The 17,333-nt window shown below is 42.2% G+C and overlaps 1 protein-coding gene across 1 annotated transcript in view; it reads left to right on the top strand.

Annotated features, from left to right (window-relative positions):
- Positions 1-17,333, top strand: part of WHRN (whirlin) — an 871,032-nt gene that overhangs the window by 456,345 nt on the left and 397,354 nt on the right. Inside the window, exon 4 of the mRNA XM_078640355.1 lies at positions 6,819-6,944. Coding sequence (XP_078496481.1) covers positions 6,819-6,944 — 126 coding nt within the window. The remainder of the gene's footprint in view (positions 1-6,818; positions 6,945-17,333) is intronic.

Here is a 17,333-nt window from a genome sequence, read left to right on the forward strand (position 1 = left end):
CACAAAAAGATGTTAATATTTCACTTCTGTTCTTGGATTTTCCTCACAATAAAATACATTGAACATAATCTTCACAAAAGTTATTTACAAACGTTTCAGCTATTGCCATTATAAATTACAATAACTTTTATTTAAGTATTAATTATTTAAAATAATAAAAGCCATTGTTATTTGTAATATCAATACATCTAAGTCACGTAAATACAACACTTATTGCATTACAAATGCAATAGGGGTCACATTTGCGAAAGTTAAAACTATTGGCATTGTAAATGACAAAGCTATTAATTTTGCTATTTTCAAAACCAACACATAAATAAAAGCGGTCATTTACAATACCAATAGCTCAAACTTTCCTAATGCATTGCATTGCAAATGCTTGTTGGATGTGGAAACAACTTCCCACTGCAGCAAAGGGACGTTGAAGATATAAAGACATATACATTTGCAAAGTTTTTAAAAAACACTTATGCAAAGTTGTGACTCACCTTGATGCAACTAAACACACTTCAAGTATGAGTAGTGGGAGTGCATTAGACTCGACTTCAATGGCCACATCATTATGAAGTAGTGAAAATGGAACTTGCTATCTCCATGGATGCACAAAAACATCGCAAGGCCCAAACTGTTAGGGCAACACCAAACTTCTAAGAGCATTGCGCCCTGCCTGCACTTACTGGGGCGTTAAGGGACCTCGCAATACCGAAACACCAACTGTGCAGCCAGTGTAATGAAACTGACAGTCGATGTATAACTGTGACACACCAGTAAGCGCCAAGAAGCCATGCAAAAGGTTGTTGTTGTCCGTTCACAGGCCTACAATTTCCCCCGCTAGGTCGCTCCTCGTGAACTTTTCGGTCACGACGTTGACAACTTTATTTGGCAAGCATTGTGGACATGCAGGTCTCTTAACAATATTAGGTCGATTTGGCGCCCTTACAGACCAGACAATGTAGGGCGCTCTTGTTTTTTTGTTTGCTGTTTTAGAGCAAACTCAACCTGAAGGTATTGGAGCGCTTTCAATGAGCACCGGTTATCATTTGACAAGGACACATTCGTTTTTAAGCACAGGAGAGATTAAGTGAGGTGCCCAGAATCACACGATGTTGAGCCGGGCTCCGAGACTCGAACCTGGTTCCCCAGTTCCAAGGTCGGCAGCGCTCATCATTTCAGTGCAGTGTGTGAAGTACTTCTTGCTAGTGTCGGTAATTGGTCCGCTGCACCACCGTCCGCTGTCCTTCCCTGGCATACGCCGGCCTTTGGCGCCCACTCTCGTCTCATTAGCAGCCAGACGCGGGCGGCGTACGGAAGATGTGTGGTCTCCACCAGCGGAGCTGCATTCCAAGCAGAGCCGGGCTCCCAGCCCTCGGACGTGCGGCACAGGTGCGATGAAGGGAAATAATGAAAGTTTTTGAGGCCCCCTCCCCCCGCCTCGCTAATGCGGCGCTGACTGGCGGGCAAAGCCAAGGTCGCCTCTTGTTTTCCTGGGCTGTCAGGCGGCGTCAGTGTCGTGCGGCTGCCGGGGGCTCTCAGGCCGGTGGCACGGTATTGTTAGCGGGGATCACATCCGTTTATCCCGAGACCCAGTGGACGGCCGTCTCAGCTGGGAACGGGATGGAGCAGGGATGCTGCAGCTGTGGGGCGAGTGACGGCCCAACACCAGCACGTGTGCGAGATCTGTCTCTTCTGTGCATCAGAGTGAATACACGAAATTGTGAGCCCCAGGTGTGCTCAAAGTTCGCTTAACGTTGTTTGTGCCCCCCCCCCCCCCCTTCCTACTGCTGCTTGGGATGAGAACACGGGACAATGCTTCGCAGGACAAGTTTAATAGTTCTGAAGCCGTGGACGGACAAGAGTGTCTGAACACCGTGGGTGCTTCAGTGAACTTGAGTCAACTCACAGACAGCGAATTCCCTCCGCCATGCACTCTATACCAGGGGGAGCTCGACGAACTGCCTTCAGGAAAAAGAAGTATGCATGTACAAGAAGTTGGGCAAAAAGGTAAACCTTGAGTATATCCAAAGTGCTAATGAAAAGTAATATTCTCTTTGGGGATGCATAAAGATCGAATGAGAACCGAGCATCCTTGTATGTCATTAGTAAGACTCCCCAGGCATACTCCTGTCTAGTACAGGGTGCCCCCCCCACCTCCCACCCTAAATCCTAACACCTCGAGGGCAGTGAGAGGAAAATGAAAGGAGATCCACGAATACATTCTCCTATCCCACTAAGGGGCTCATTAGGAGAACGGCCGCCCGCCATCCTGTCGGAATTCGGGACCGCCCGCCATAAGGGCGGGTTTCCCGTGGGGGGTATTAGGATGTGCCCGCCACAGTGGCGGGCACATCCTGCATTTTTAGCATTGTGGCGGGCGGTGATTTCTGCACCGCCCGCCACAATGCTAAAAATGCATTGATGCATTTGCATAAACAAAGCGGCAGGCACCGCGTGGTGCCTGCCGCTTTGTTAATGAAATTGAAGGGGGTACCACAGGTCCCCCCCCCGTGTGCACCCCCCACCTCTCCTTCACTCTGGGGGTCCACAGGGGGCCCCCAGAGTGAAGACCGCATGCCTTTCCATGGCGGTATCGCCGCCGCGGAAAGGCACCTAAAGACGCCCATCATAATATGGCTGGCGGTGTCTGATAGGCACCGCCACCATATTATTCCTTTTCTGCCCCGTCCGCAAGGCGACCGGGGCGGAAAAGCGGCGGCCGGTCTTTCCGTCCGCCGAGGTCCCCCCGCCATACTAATATGGCGGGGGGGGAAACGAGTGTTGATGTCGGGTGGATTGCCCCCGCCAGGCATGCGGTGGCTACCGCCAGCCTGGCGGGGGCAATCTGGCCGACATCATAATGGACCCCTAAGTAACAACCAGTAAAACAAACCAGACCATGATCGATTGGCACCCAACGTCTCAGACAACATCACCAATTAAGGGTATCCCTTTGCTGAGAAGAAGGACTGTCCCCACAGAACTTAGCAACCATGCTTCCTCATGGGGTCTGTTGTCTCAGATGGGCTCAGCCATCATTGGGAACTCCTGATATCCTGAGAAGGTATCCAAGACGCACACCAAAGGAGAAGTCAGATTTTCAAAAGAATCAGCCCTGAATACCTTTATTCAGGGTGCCTCTGATGATATTAAAATAAAAGGTTGGATGTCATGAAATGTCAGTCATCCTCACAATCTATAGCCAATATGTTTCAGCCATACAATGGAGCCGCTCTGGGTTTGTGGCCTTCTTCAGGTCTACTAGATCCCTAATTAAACTCCCCCTTGCTATACTGAGATATATGAAAGTGTGGGGGACAAAATGAAAAAAACATTAAAGCATACTCACTTTTAATGCTGTGAATCATAGCTGTTTCTTAAAAAATAGAAGACAAAGGGGAACAGATAACATGGTCATAGTGTTCCATAACACACGGTATATCAATTCACTGCACTCTAATAACACATGATAGAACAAAGCAGGTCTTGGATCACCCTATACTACAGGAAACAAAGCCTCATGGGACTCGGGAAGAAACATCTTACTGTAGTCACACACTAAAAGAAGCCGAGCATGAGCATCATGCTTCCAGTGCTAGTTCATTACAGGTAGGTATATGTTATTTATTTATTTATAAAGTTACAAAGGATAAGGAAGAAACCTCAAGACAATAGTTAAAACGAAAGAGTGGAGAGCAGCCCAAGTCGCACCTCTATAACTGTGGTAAAAGCGGAGTCCGTGCACCTCAGCCCAGGACGTAGCCGTGCTAAGACTCAAACAGCCCTGGGTCCCCTGCAGGGTCCAGCTCACCCAGGCAAAGGTAAGCCAGCTTAGTAGCCATTCAAACCCAACATAGTTGGTTTTGCTTCGGCCAGTCTTCCTATAAGCAACAAAGAGGGAATAAGAAGACATGAACTTCTGAGTCTTATCCAGGCAAGTGAACAGGGTCTGGTGAGCTTCAAGGGAATGCATGTTTACCCATCTCTCAATCAAGAAAAAAGATCATTAAGACAATATCTTGGGAGGCATGAATATAAGAGAAGACTTTAGAAGGGAGGACATGTTGCCTAGTGGCTGAAGCTACTGACTTTGGAATTGGGGAAGAAGGTTTGAATCTTGGCCTTGGCCAACATCTTGTGATCCTGTTCAAATCAACTAACCTCCCCGTGACTAAAAAATATGAAAAGCAATGGGATTTTCTTTTAGCGCTTTGGAATGCCTTCGGGCCAGTATTGCACTACAAAAAAAATGCAAAAAAAAGTAACTATATAAAACTACAAAAAAGAGGTAGGATCAGGCTTCAGAACAGGGAACACACAATGGCAGGGGGCAGTTTAATTGCATGAAGTTGTGGACCGACGCCAGCAGTACTGAATGCACAAAGCCACCTGTCTCCACAGCCCCGTTTGCTCAATTTGCAGATCATGAGGCGAAACCAAGCGAAACTGGAGGAGAGATTGCAAAGCAAGAAAGGGGGACTGAATAGACGCAGGATGAAATGTAATATGGAAAGAGACTCCACCACCAGCCAGAGGAGTGCCAGGAATCAACTAATACGAGACCAAAAAGGAAACCACCTAACCACGGGCATGCCTTCCCTGAATCCTCTCCAGCACCTTCAGGTGAAAGGGTATGACATGGAAGGCATAACAAAGCTTTGGCACCATGAGAAGTACAGACCACCCATTCTCCAAGAATCAGATGTAGGTCTCTGTGTTAAACTGGGGAAGCAGGCCACTGGCTAGGGATACAAAAATATCTTCCCAAGGCAGACCCTTCGCAGCAGCAGCAATCATCTGCAAAACCTCCTAAAACACAGCGTACATGACGAGGAGGGGAAAACGGCACCCAGTCGGTCTGCCAAGGGACACTCTCAGCTGGGAGATATTAGGCTGTCAGTAAGAACAGATGTTTAACACAGGCGCAAATGTCCTACAGCACATCTGCAAGCAATGAGCATGCTTGTGCTCCCTGGCAGTTCATAAGGCTTTCACCACCTGTTTGACCATGTGGGCCAGGACTGCTTAACACAGGAGGTGAGGAGTAAACTTGTGATGAGTCACCAGTTCAAGGAGTGATGGACCTCGATTGTTGTCCAATGACCCTGCAAATTCAGATCCTTTAAGGTGGCTCACTACCCTCTGAAGGGCATCTGTCATCAGGACAAATGGAGTCAAAGGTGACAATGAAGACCCACCTGCAGGTGTGCTTGGACTAGCCATGATACCAGGGCATAGACTATCTCTAGGGTCACTGGGACAAATGCCTCTTAACACAAATTGTCCAGATTCCAGAGAGAAAAGAGATGAAGATTGTGTACCATGGGCTTCAGGCGAAGGCAAGCAAAGAGAACCACGCTGTGGTGCCAGCCTTGAAGCTCTGAACACCCACACACGCGTGGAATAATGCAGCTGGACCAACCAGCAGTGAAACTGATAGGGGGTCAGAAACTATGACTGCAGGCCCCCGATCCCTTCCCCCACACCCCAGCAGATGAGTCAAGTCAAGGCAGCTTCCAGTACTGTGTGGAAGGCTGCAGAAAAGAGAGAGCTCCTGTCATCACAGGAGGAGTGCCACTGTTTCCACAGCTGTAGAGGTGGGAGATGTTCTAAGCCAGCCCTTATGCCTTGATGTATGCAGCACAAGTGAGTGTAAAAACTCAAGAAGAAACAACCTCTACATTTAGGGATTAGCTGTGGTATGAGTTCTGCTGATTCCCACCAAATACAATAAACCAACATGCAAGGCTCAGCTAGAGGAATTACTGCCAGTTTACGAAAATATGTAACTCTTTTGCAGAATTTCATGGATTTCTATGAAAACTTCGTAAAGTTACACAAAATGAGGCTTTCAGAGCAAAATGTGGATTGCTAGTATCCCGCACAACTTTTTTAGAAAGTGCTCACCTCTCCAGAACACAGATTCTTGTTCCGCAGACTTGTTCGAACAGAGAGGTTGTCTGTCAGAATATTATCTACTGAAATATCATCTGACATAAATATCTTATCTTAAATTTTGTTAACACAAATATTGTCCCATTGGATGTAGACTTTTTATCATTAACTCCATTACAGCAATGTGTTATAGTTGAACATATTTAGAATACAATATTTATGTCAGCAGTATTTTGACTATGATATTCCGGTACCAAGTTGAGCGTCTCTCAGTGAAAACAATTGTGTTAAAGTCATTTTCCAGCTGGTCTTGCACAAAAATGTTTATACCAGATACTCACTTGATTAACAAATCTTCAGCAAAATTGTGCAACATGGAATTTTGCAAATTTCTTGTGACATGATATTAAGAAATCTCACTGGCATTTTTAAAATTTCACCTGACAGCTGCCATACGACAGAATGTAATTCTTAAATTCACTGGCGGTAATTGCAGAAGTGGACATCCCACTGATGGCGGATGCACCACACTGAACAGGAATTGGGAGATTTACCTATATTGGCTAGGTCTAAATCAGGATCTTTTTCTGTAGCACTCCATTGCAAATCATCGGCTGTCGGATGTGTGCGGCAATTTCAATAGCCACTATTTGGAAAACTTAGTTGCCATTACAGTTCCAGCCAATAAAATTACAAAGTTTGAGTTCAGCAGTTTCCTGATACCAAGGAGCCCTCACTTTCAATTGAGTGTGTATGATAAAGTTCACACTACTTACGAAGACCCTACATAATATTGTCAGAAAAGTAGACGTATACAAAATCTACTGTATTTGAAACTATTAAATTCACTCTTGATCCGACCATCTACTGAACTTAGTTTGTGAGTTGTCACTGCTCCTCCCCTGACCTCTCTTTATTTCTTCTTACAGGTGAACCTCGTCCTGAGCGAGGGACGTTCCCTGGGACTCATGATCCGAGGCGGGGCCGAGTATGCCCTTGGCATCTACATCACCGGTGTGGACCGGGGGTCTGAGGCTGAGAGCGCTGGACTGAAGGTGAGTGTGTTACTCATGCATCTACAAGAACGATTCAGAAAAGGGGGTGGATTCAAGCAAGCCGGGCCGAAGACGCCTGAAATGGCAGAAACCGGTCCCCGGAAGCTTGTTTCCTTCCCAGTGTAAGAATTGGCTTTTGTAGTCTGGTCTGCCCTGTTCCCATGATGCACTGGGCCAGGGACAGACTAATTTGCATACAGCCAGGTTCTGAAACTGGGATGGTGCAATGAGCTAAAAAACGGTGTTGGATCTAGCCCTAATCTCTTGACTGGGTGAGAGTACTCTGCTTAATTCAGAGACTCTGTCCATCACCACCCCTTGTTGTAAATAATTTTGTCCAACCTAAGCGTGGAAGGGTATACTCAGATGTGAGTCCCTTGCTCATTGCACCATCAGGATTCAAGCAAGCCGGGCCGAAGACGCCTGAAATGGCAGAAACCGGCCCCCGGAAGCTTGTTTCCTTCCCAGTGTAAGAATTGGCTTTTGTAGTCTGGTCTGCCCTGTTCCCATGATGCACTGGGCCAGGGACAGACTAATTTGCATACAGCCAGGTTCTGAAACTGGGATGGTGCAATGAGCTAAAAAACGGTGTTGGATCTAGCCCTGATCTCTTGACTGGGTGAGAGTACTCTGCTTAATTCAGAGACTCTGTCCATCACCACCCCTTGTTGTAAATAATTTTGTCCACCCTAAGCGTGGAAGGGTATACTCAGATGTGAGTCCCTTGCTCATTGCACCATCAGGATTCAAGCAAGCCGGGCCGAAGACCCCTGAAATGGCAGAAACCGGTCCCCGGAAGCTTGTTTCCTTCCCAGTGTAAGAATTGGCTTTTGTAGTCTGGTCTGCCCTGTTCCCATGATGCACTGGGCCAGGGACAGACTAATTTGCATACAGCCAGGTTCTGAAACTGGGATGGTGCAATGAGCTAAAAAACGGTGTTGGATCTAGCCCTGATCTCTTGACTGGGTGAGAGTACTCTGCTTAATTCAGAGACTCTGTCCATCACCACCCCTTGTTGTAAATAATCTACAAGAACTGAAGCATCTCAGTCGTCTGCTTTCTTCTGTTCTCAAAAGTGTGTTATGGGCTCAAGTGTAGGGCTGATCATCGTGTCATTAGTCCACTGCTTCCAGCGGTGGACCAGCGTGTGGTGGTATCCAGAGACTTAGTGATGGGACAGTGGCCTTGAATTCTTTTTAAGAAAATGTATTAAGCACAATTGCCTGTAAAAATAACCCTGACCTATTTCATCTATGTTGTAGACTGTACATTGCATGTAGGGGGATCCTAAAATAGCACTATGAACTTCAGAAGTTAGTAAATAAAGAGACAGGAAAAAAAATAGCATCTCAGCCTTCCAGTCGCCTGTTGAAGTTAGAATGGCGGCCTGCTCTCAGCCTTTCACTGCTTGTCTAGAAGATAGCTTTAGGCTCACTTACCTGACTTTCAGGGAATTAATATCAGCATTTTATTTGTAATCCACTATGGTGGAATAAAATGAAGACGAACAAGATTGTGGTAAATATTGTTCTTTACTCTTTTTTTAGTGCAGTTTGGCCAAGGTTCGCATGTCACTTAGAAGGATGGCTAACAAATGAATCGGCCCGTCAGCCAGTCATTTCTATATCGCCATTGCTGTCCCCTCCTTGATCTCCGACTGCCTCTACAGTTTGTGCAGGCCAACGCTTTTGTCAGTGCCACCAGAGAGCAGAAACTGTTTAATAACTCTTACATTTTGATAAGCCACATGTTCTTGGTTGTGGATTGTGACCTTACACTCCCATCAGAGCTAAATGTAAAAATTCTGGCCCTAGAAGATGACACCTGCTCACTGGTAGTGGCAGTGCTCCATTTTTCGGTGAACACCCTTTCACAGGCTGTGACTGAGCTTTAAAACAGAGCATGCGGAAGCTTTCCCTGCTCCCAACCTCTGTGTTACTCATTTGTAAGCCAGGGTGAAGGTACAGCATGGATCCCTCATGTGAGCAGAGCTGTGAAGGCAACTCCAGTGCCTTGTAACAGCCTCTGGCGAGAACACAGCAAACAGTGATACAGTATTGGGACCATGACCGTACCAGGGTATTGTAGCATCTTCTTTCCTTTAGATGGGGTGAATTGGAGAAATAAATGGAAACAGAGCACAACACAGCAATACAATTGTTCCGTGTTCAACAATTACTTCTGCAAGCCAACTCTTAGGATAACAATATAATTGCGCCACATGAGACTGAGAAAACTTTAGCAAATCCAAAAAGCACACAAAACAGCAGACCAAGGTCAAGCACAACGGTTCCAGAAGTTCTCAATATTCAGTGGTGCAACTGCTTCCAACACCTGCTGTTTTAAGGGTGTAGATTCAAACAATGTACAAAAGCCAAAGCGGAAGGTGCACTCAAATCAAAGTCAATAGAGCAAAAATTGTTTGGATGATTATTTCTTCTTTATTCAGTTCAAAAGGGTGTTTTCATTGAGCACAGGCACAGCCAACGCGTTTCGTTCCCTACGTGCCGTGGGAACTTCGTCAGGGCTGTAAGAATTAACATATATATATACATAAATATACATAAAGACATTACACATCAAAAATATATATATATACAATAACATCACTTTCTGCAGACACACAGGGTTGTCATCAGGAAGTGCGATGTTCCAAAGACCCAAAAAAACATACAAACATATTATAGTACACAACGAATAAACAAAAGAGAATTGACAGCATGTAAACCTTATTGTATATAGATCGTGATTTAAAATTTTGCAAAAAAAGCGTCACAGGACACCAGTCCCTCTGCTATGTAGAACCTTAAAACAGTTTTTTTTAAGAAAAAGATTTTTTCTAGAGAAAATAGAGAAGCAGAGAATACATATGGGTAGTAGAGAGAAAAGAAAAAGGAGAAAAGATAACGAACATATTAATGTTCTTCAGAGATTCAAAAAAGTGTGTCATGCAAGTAAGAGAACTGCAAAAACAAACAGTGGTGGTGAAAAGATTATATCATTGCTCAAGCCGTATTGTGTCGTGTAAAAAACAGAATCCCAATCACGCACCTACTATGAATTATCAAGTACAAATGCTTACCATCAAAAGAAATTGCGACAACTAGGATGGTTGGAATAGCAAATGTCGACGTGGTTGGAGTTTCTGAGGAGAAAATAGAAAGCCAAAAACAAAAATTGGTTCCATTTCTCTCTACGTCAACACTATGTATCATGAATAGCGTCACTTGAACAAGGCCAATTGATCCACCCTCCTACTGAGGACGTCCAAAGTTGGGCGGACCAATGAGAAGAAATATTATAACTAGAGTGCCTAATTCTAAAGGGATTAAAAAATCTTTTTCTCCAACACTAAGATTACATTTAAAACTATAGGTATGTAAACACACAGGGAGGTAAATACCTTAAAGGATATGTAAGGAACACATCCCAAGTTCCATGTGATGTAGGTCCGTCGTGAAGTATCACGTGAGCCCAAAATTCTGTAATAAATGACAAATTTTTTGGGGTAAAGATTATATACCCCACGTTTTGGTATTTGCCATTATTTATACTGTGGTGTACCTACCAGGCAGAGATAACAAAAAAGTCGAATTAGTGAAGAGGAAGTAGAATTCAGAGATTGCATGCCCCAAAAGACAATAGTATGCTGTAAGGGAAGATTAAATAATAACGAATTTTTAACAACAGAGCCACAGTAGTGAATCTCTAAACAGATTTGTTATCTCTGCCTGGTAGGTACACCACAGTATAAATAATGGCAACTACCAAAACGTGGGGTATATAATCTTTACCCCCAAAAATCTGTCATTTATTACAGAATTTTGGGCTCACGTGATACTTCACGACGGACCTACATCACATGGAACTTGGGATGTGTTCCTTACATATCCTTTAAGGTAGTTACCTACCTGTGTGTTTACATACCTATAGTTTTAAATGTAATCTTAGTCTTGGAGAAAAAGATTTTTTAATCCCTTTAGAATTAGGCACTCTAGTTATAATATTTCTTCTCATTGTTCCGCCCAACTTTGGACGTCCTCAGTAGGAGGGTGGATCAATTGGCCTTGTTCAAGTGACGCTATTCATGATATATAGTGTTGACGTAGAGAGAAATGGAACCAATTATTGTTTTTGGCTTTCTATTTTCTCCTCAGAAACTCCAACCACGTTGACATTTGCTATTCCAACCATCTTAGTTGTCGCAATTTCTTTTGATGGTAAGCATTTGTACTTGATAATTCATAGTAGGTGAGTGATTGGGATTCTGTTTTTTACACGACACAATACGGCTTGAGCAATGATATAATCTTTTCACCACCACTGTTTGTTTTTGCAGTTCTCTTACTTGCATGACACACTTTTTTGAATCTCTGAAGAACATTAATATGTTTGTTATCTTTTCTCCTTTTTCTTCTCTCTCTACTACCCATATGTATTCTCTGCTTCTCTCTTTTCTCTAGTAAAACTATTTTTCTTAAAAAACTGTTTTAAGGTTCTACATAGCAGAGGGACTGGTGTCCTTTGACGCTTTTTTTGCAAAATTTTAAATCACGATCTATATACAATAAGGTTTACATGACTGTCAATTCTCTTTTGTTTATTCGTTGTGTACTATAATATGTTTGTATTTTTTTGGGGTCTTTGGCACATCGCACTTCCTGATGACAACCCTGTGTGTCTGCAGGAAGTGATGTTATTGTATCTATATTTTTTTGATGTGTAATGTCTTTATGTATATTTATGTATATATATGTTAATTCTTACAGCCCTGACGAAGTTCCCACGGCACGTAGGGAACGAACCACGTTGGCTGTGCCTGTGCTCAATGAAAACACTCTTTTGAACTGAATAAAGAAGAAATAATCATCCAAACAATTTTTGCTCTATTGACTTTGATTTGAGTGCACCTTCCGCTTTGGCTTTTGTACATTATTCTGAGAAAACTTTAGCCAACTAGTTCCGAGTGGCAGAAGGAACCAATTTATGCTCAGTTGGTATTTTTGCCTTCCTGCTTTGCCCAAAAATAACAACGTTTTTTTTTTAACATCTTCTGTCCCATCGGTCATATGGAAAACTGTGTGCGCACGTATGTTGAGTCCATTTTGCTAGAGTCACGTGGAGGATATTATAAAAGGAGTTGACTTAGTGTCAATGTTTTACATGTCATCTTCATAAAGTGACTATTCTAGGTTGCGGCAAGACTCACTGCTATCCACACCAGAGGTAGAGCAGCGAGGAGCAAGGCGATGTCCAGTCAGGGCTAGAAGAAAGAAACAGACCGTTTCTGAAAACAGGGATATGTGGTCCGCGTCAAGGGTCTAATGTCGGTGTGCTGGCAATTGTGAAGGAAAACATATATGTTCTATGTGTAGTATGAAAAAGGTGAAACAAAACATGCTGCACCATCTTTGAAGCCTTCTGTCAAATTTCATCTGTGTTCAGTACCTCCTACAAGCTTAGCAATTTCCATAATCATGGTGGGGCGATAGAGTAGCGCATGTGTTTTTTACGACATTCAACTGAATCTATTGCAGCATTTTTGTTAAAACATTGAAGTAACTGACAGCATGCTCATTGTTTGTGGTTTGATGTTTATTGTACATATTAGTTAAGAGGTGCAATAAAAATGGCACCCTTTCTTAGTTTTTTGCAGGGCAAACCTACTGGAATTAAACAAGGGAAAAATACCATATATGTACTGAAATATGAGGATTTGGAGCAGTATGTACCAAAATCCACCTGTTAATCTTCAAAAAGTCAGAGTAGGTGATAATTATCGCATCAGATATCTTTTAAACACCTCTGTGTTGGAATTTATCGTATGTGATAATAACCCATCCGACCCGACACAGGCCACTTTTAGTGGGATATTCCTATTTATTGACTAGCGATAACTGTTATACTTCTCTGGTAACTCCCCTCATCATCCTTATAGAACCTAGGTCTTGAACCGCTTTGCCCCTACCACCAAGCCAGAGCTGTCACAGTTATGGGGTCTATCCTTAGCATTCATAACACCAGTCGCCTGCAGGACAGCCTGTGAGACATCCTCGCACTGATAAGTGACGTTCACTATCTGGAGGACGGACCGACATTACTCAAGTCTGTAGCACTCCTATGACCAAATTACTGCAGCATGAAAAGCTGAGTAGGCCCTCCCCTAGTTACAATTACATTTATATAGCGCTTCCTACTGCTGATAAGGCTTGAAGTGTTTTACGCCAGGCAGATACTGCTCAGAACCCCAGGATAGTGGTTAATCCAGTGTTATTAGCTAGTGGGATTAGTTGTGTGCGCTCGACTCTTCGATACGAACCATAAACGTTCCACTCAGGTTACTTCAACAGAAGAATTAATGCTGCCATCAACCAAACAATATGGAAGCTAGGCTGAAGTAAGCACTTTAAAAATAAAGTGCATTTATATTTTTGGGAAAGAAAATATCAACCATTGCAGATGTTAAATTTAAGTTTAACTAAGAATAAGAAGTGAAGTTTGAAGATTTAGAATACATCTAGGCAGCTTTTTTAAATTCAAGAATAAATTGTGCTGACAGATATACAGAACACTCCCTTTATCTTTGTCACAGCGTAAACAGGTGACAAGGTTTATTTGCTTTTATTTCAGTCTGTCTCTTGAAAATCATGGGGATCCGGCTTCACAACTAATTTCGCATTTATTTAGCAAATCACAAATTCGCGAATAGCTAGAGGGTATGATCGTGTGGTTCTTTGCCTTGCTGTGCTAATTAGAGTCTTATGAAATATTTTACTTTGAAGTGGCTTTGTCGCTAATTGCTGATTTTAGGATTGTATTTTTTTTTTACATGATCGACATTATTGCCTATCAGTGTTTAATTTGTAAAAAAAAGTGCTGGAGCTCTCGTCAGAGGACACTGCAGCTTGCACCACACATTGCCCTCGTCAGCACTGCCAATGATAGTAACAACACAACTACTAACCATCACACTCCTAGAAGTGTGACAATTCAGACTATTTCTGCTCCTCAAAGCTATAAGAATGACTTGGGCAGCAGGTAATAGTCACTTTTATTGTATATTGGATTAATAATTAACTGTTTCTGTCGTCATTTTTAAATTAGCCAGACAGCACCACCTTGTGGCAGACTGTCACAAGTCCCGGTGTTCACAATTAAGTGCTGGTGCCGAGCACCTGAAACCCTCGGCTAAAATTAAGCACTGATGCCTCTCTACTTTTTGACTCCTTAGCACACTCACCTTAGGGATTCATTTGTAGTGACAACCCCTACAGCTGTCGGACGGGTCATCAGTCTTCATGTGATATTAAACTCTACGTTTTTGCACTCACTTTCTTACTCTATCCCGATTGCACACATGGGGTAAGGAATCAATAAACAACGTTCCCTAATTGAAAGTTTCGTTAGATCACACCTGTAATCATTTATTTTATGAATTGCACTTGTTATTTGTGTTTACATCTTGGCACTTTTTCTGCATAAGGTCCTTCACTCCCATTTTTATCGACACTTTTAATATGACCCACTTAGTTTAGTGCTAGTTCGGTGTAAGATAGTATCCACAGTTGCAAGTTAGTCCGTTGGCTTTTACTACCAAACGGAAGCCTTTAGTACGCGCCTTTAAAGATGGGGTTTGTGATCGCTCAGGAAAAGCTCTGACGAGGTTTCTTTCATACGTAAAGGCATGTAAGTAGAGAGTGAACGCGCCATGTTTTTAACGCTTTTACCGTTTGTACCAGGAGCGCAATAATTACATTTCTGACAATTTGCAAAGATGAACTCGTCTTCATTTGGGGTTAACATGACACACGTGGTGACATCCACTCAGAGGCATGTCCTTGGAGTGACATTCCGTTTGTGCAACAGCATGACAACCACTTGGCAGGTGATTTACTTCAGGATTAAGTTGTGTCACATGAGTGATATGTAATAGTTCCTGTTTGATAAGCTGACACCAGAAGCAGCTGGTTTATTTATATTGTTTATGACACAGCCGGATGGCTGCTGAGATGTGTTATTTCCTCATGGTTTGTGTGTGTATATATATATATATATATATATATATATATATATATATATATAGCAAAGGCTTTATTAAATGTTCTGTTTGTAAGGCATGTAAATTTGGAGAAAGCAGAACACAATATACAATCCCACTCAGTATCAATCCAATCATTATACAGAGTATGTTGACCTGTAAAACCGAGTACGCGGTTTATGTGCTGGAGTGCCCTTGTGGCCTGCGCTATGTGGGAAGCACTAAGCTGCAGGTACACAAGCGAGTGCTCCAGCATATACGGGCCATCAACAATGGCGACACCGCGTACCCGGTGGCCAGGCACTTTGGAGAGGTACACAATGGCAATGTCTCATGCTTGAGAGATTTTGTCATTGATACAGTTCCACCACTAAGAAGAGGTGGTAACCGTGAAGCCCAATTGAGGAAGCTGGAAACAAGGCACATAGTCATGTCAGATTGTAAGGTGCCCAATGGTTTAAACACAAGTGAGGATTTTTACACCTATCTTCATTAGAATTGATGAAATAAACAACTAATCATTTGAGAATATCCAAAGCAATTACCTCTCACCCTAGAATAAGATTTCCTAATTTTAATCTTTTTATTAGTTTTTTCCTTTAAAATATAATTATACACAGGGTTAGCACAAATTTCACACATTCTTATAAGTAGTCCCTGAAGTCCGACATAATATGGTTGCGGGAACTAAGTTGGTCAGATGACCATACGTCCACTAAGGGCGGAAGTACCTAGGGACTATCGGCAATTCACTGGTAGATCCCGAAAGTCTATCAATAGGCAGTTGGTTAACTTTAAGATATAATTAATGTAGAACCCTTTTTTAACTGCGCTTTAAGCAACCATATATACTTAGAATGATTGACAATCAATGCTTTTATTTTGTGCAATGCTATCTTGGAGGTTGTTAATATGAACAGAGATAATGGAATTCATTTTAATATATATATATATATTTATATATTTTATGTATATATTTAATTGTATATACATGAATGAGATTTTAGAGATATAAATATGTATTTAGGATTTAATATTTAAATATTTAAGGAATTATTGATTTATTTATTTATATGTTTATATATTTATATGTGTATATATCTCTGTATGATGGAATTTTGATATTATTTTTCATCTGTACATGTTGTATAGTTCAATACAACATGCTTTTAACCATGCATAGAATTCTTAAATCTGAATTTTAGCACATGATTTTGCACAAATATGTATTATACATGAAGTTTAGCATTTATGCAGTTCTTAAAACAAAGTATGTTGTTTATGTCTATAAAGTGTCTAAAAGGGGAAGTACTTACACGCACTGGCAATTAAAATTTTGGCAATCCCTTCAACATGTCATGTGATCAAGGCCCTACGCGGGCTGAAACACGTCGTGGCAGTGGTGTTGCTGGGCATAACGGAATAAAATAACTTGCACCATCTATCTGGGTTTGCCTCGTCTTTGTATCCTGCAAGCAGTAAGGCTGGAGGACGATTTTTGGCATATTCATATATATATATATATATATATATATATATATATATATATATATATATATATATATATATATATATATATATATATACATATATATATATATATATATATATATATATTTTTTTTTTTTTTTTTTATTTTTTTTGGCTAGATTGTCAAAACCTCATTGAACTTTGATTTTGACTGTTTGGTGATTTTCTGTATTGTGAACATTTTTTGATTTTCACCATGAGTTGGGTGTGAAAATCATACTTTAGGTACCAGTGGTGCGGATTATATCTTATGAATGCACGAAAAAGTTTGATTTGTAATAGTAATCATGTATGATAGTTATGACTCAATGCATTATAATGAATTATTTACCGTGCTAAGATGGCCGCCGTGTAAGTAATGAAAGAATTACTTGATGTACCTTTGTTTATGTCGATTCAATGTGGAAACACGTGACCATGATCATCAATGGTCACTAGTTTAAATGTGATTGGGAAACAGTGTCAATCTACACTGACGAAGGCGGTGAACGCCGAAACGCGTTTGTGGATTGAATTTGCTGAGGTTTCACGGAGAATAAAATGTGTGAATGAACCTACGCGATATCTGACTTGGAGTGCTCTCATTTGTAACTAAACCCAGGACTGGAGGTTTTTCGTTTTGAAATACGAACGCATCCACCGTGCGAGAGAGGCACCCGTGGTCGTGTGGAGCGGCGGATGGTGGAACCTGCGTGCCATAAAATTTGATTACTGACTGGCCCCGCCGGAGGATTGTGCGAGACGCGCAATTTTGGAAAGCAGCTGGACTCCGTGACACAAACCGAGGACGGACGACCGACCGCGAGGAAACGAAGCGGTTG

This window comes from Lissotriton helveticus, chromosome 5_1 (assembly GCF_964261635.1).
Source record: "Lissotriton helveticus chromosome 5_1, aLisHel1.1, whole genome shotgun sequence".
Classification (NCBI taxonomy): Eukaryota; Metazoa; Chordata; class Amphibia; order Caudata; family Salamandridae; genus Lissotriton; species Lissotriton helveticus.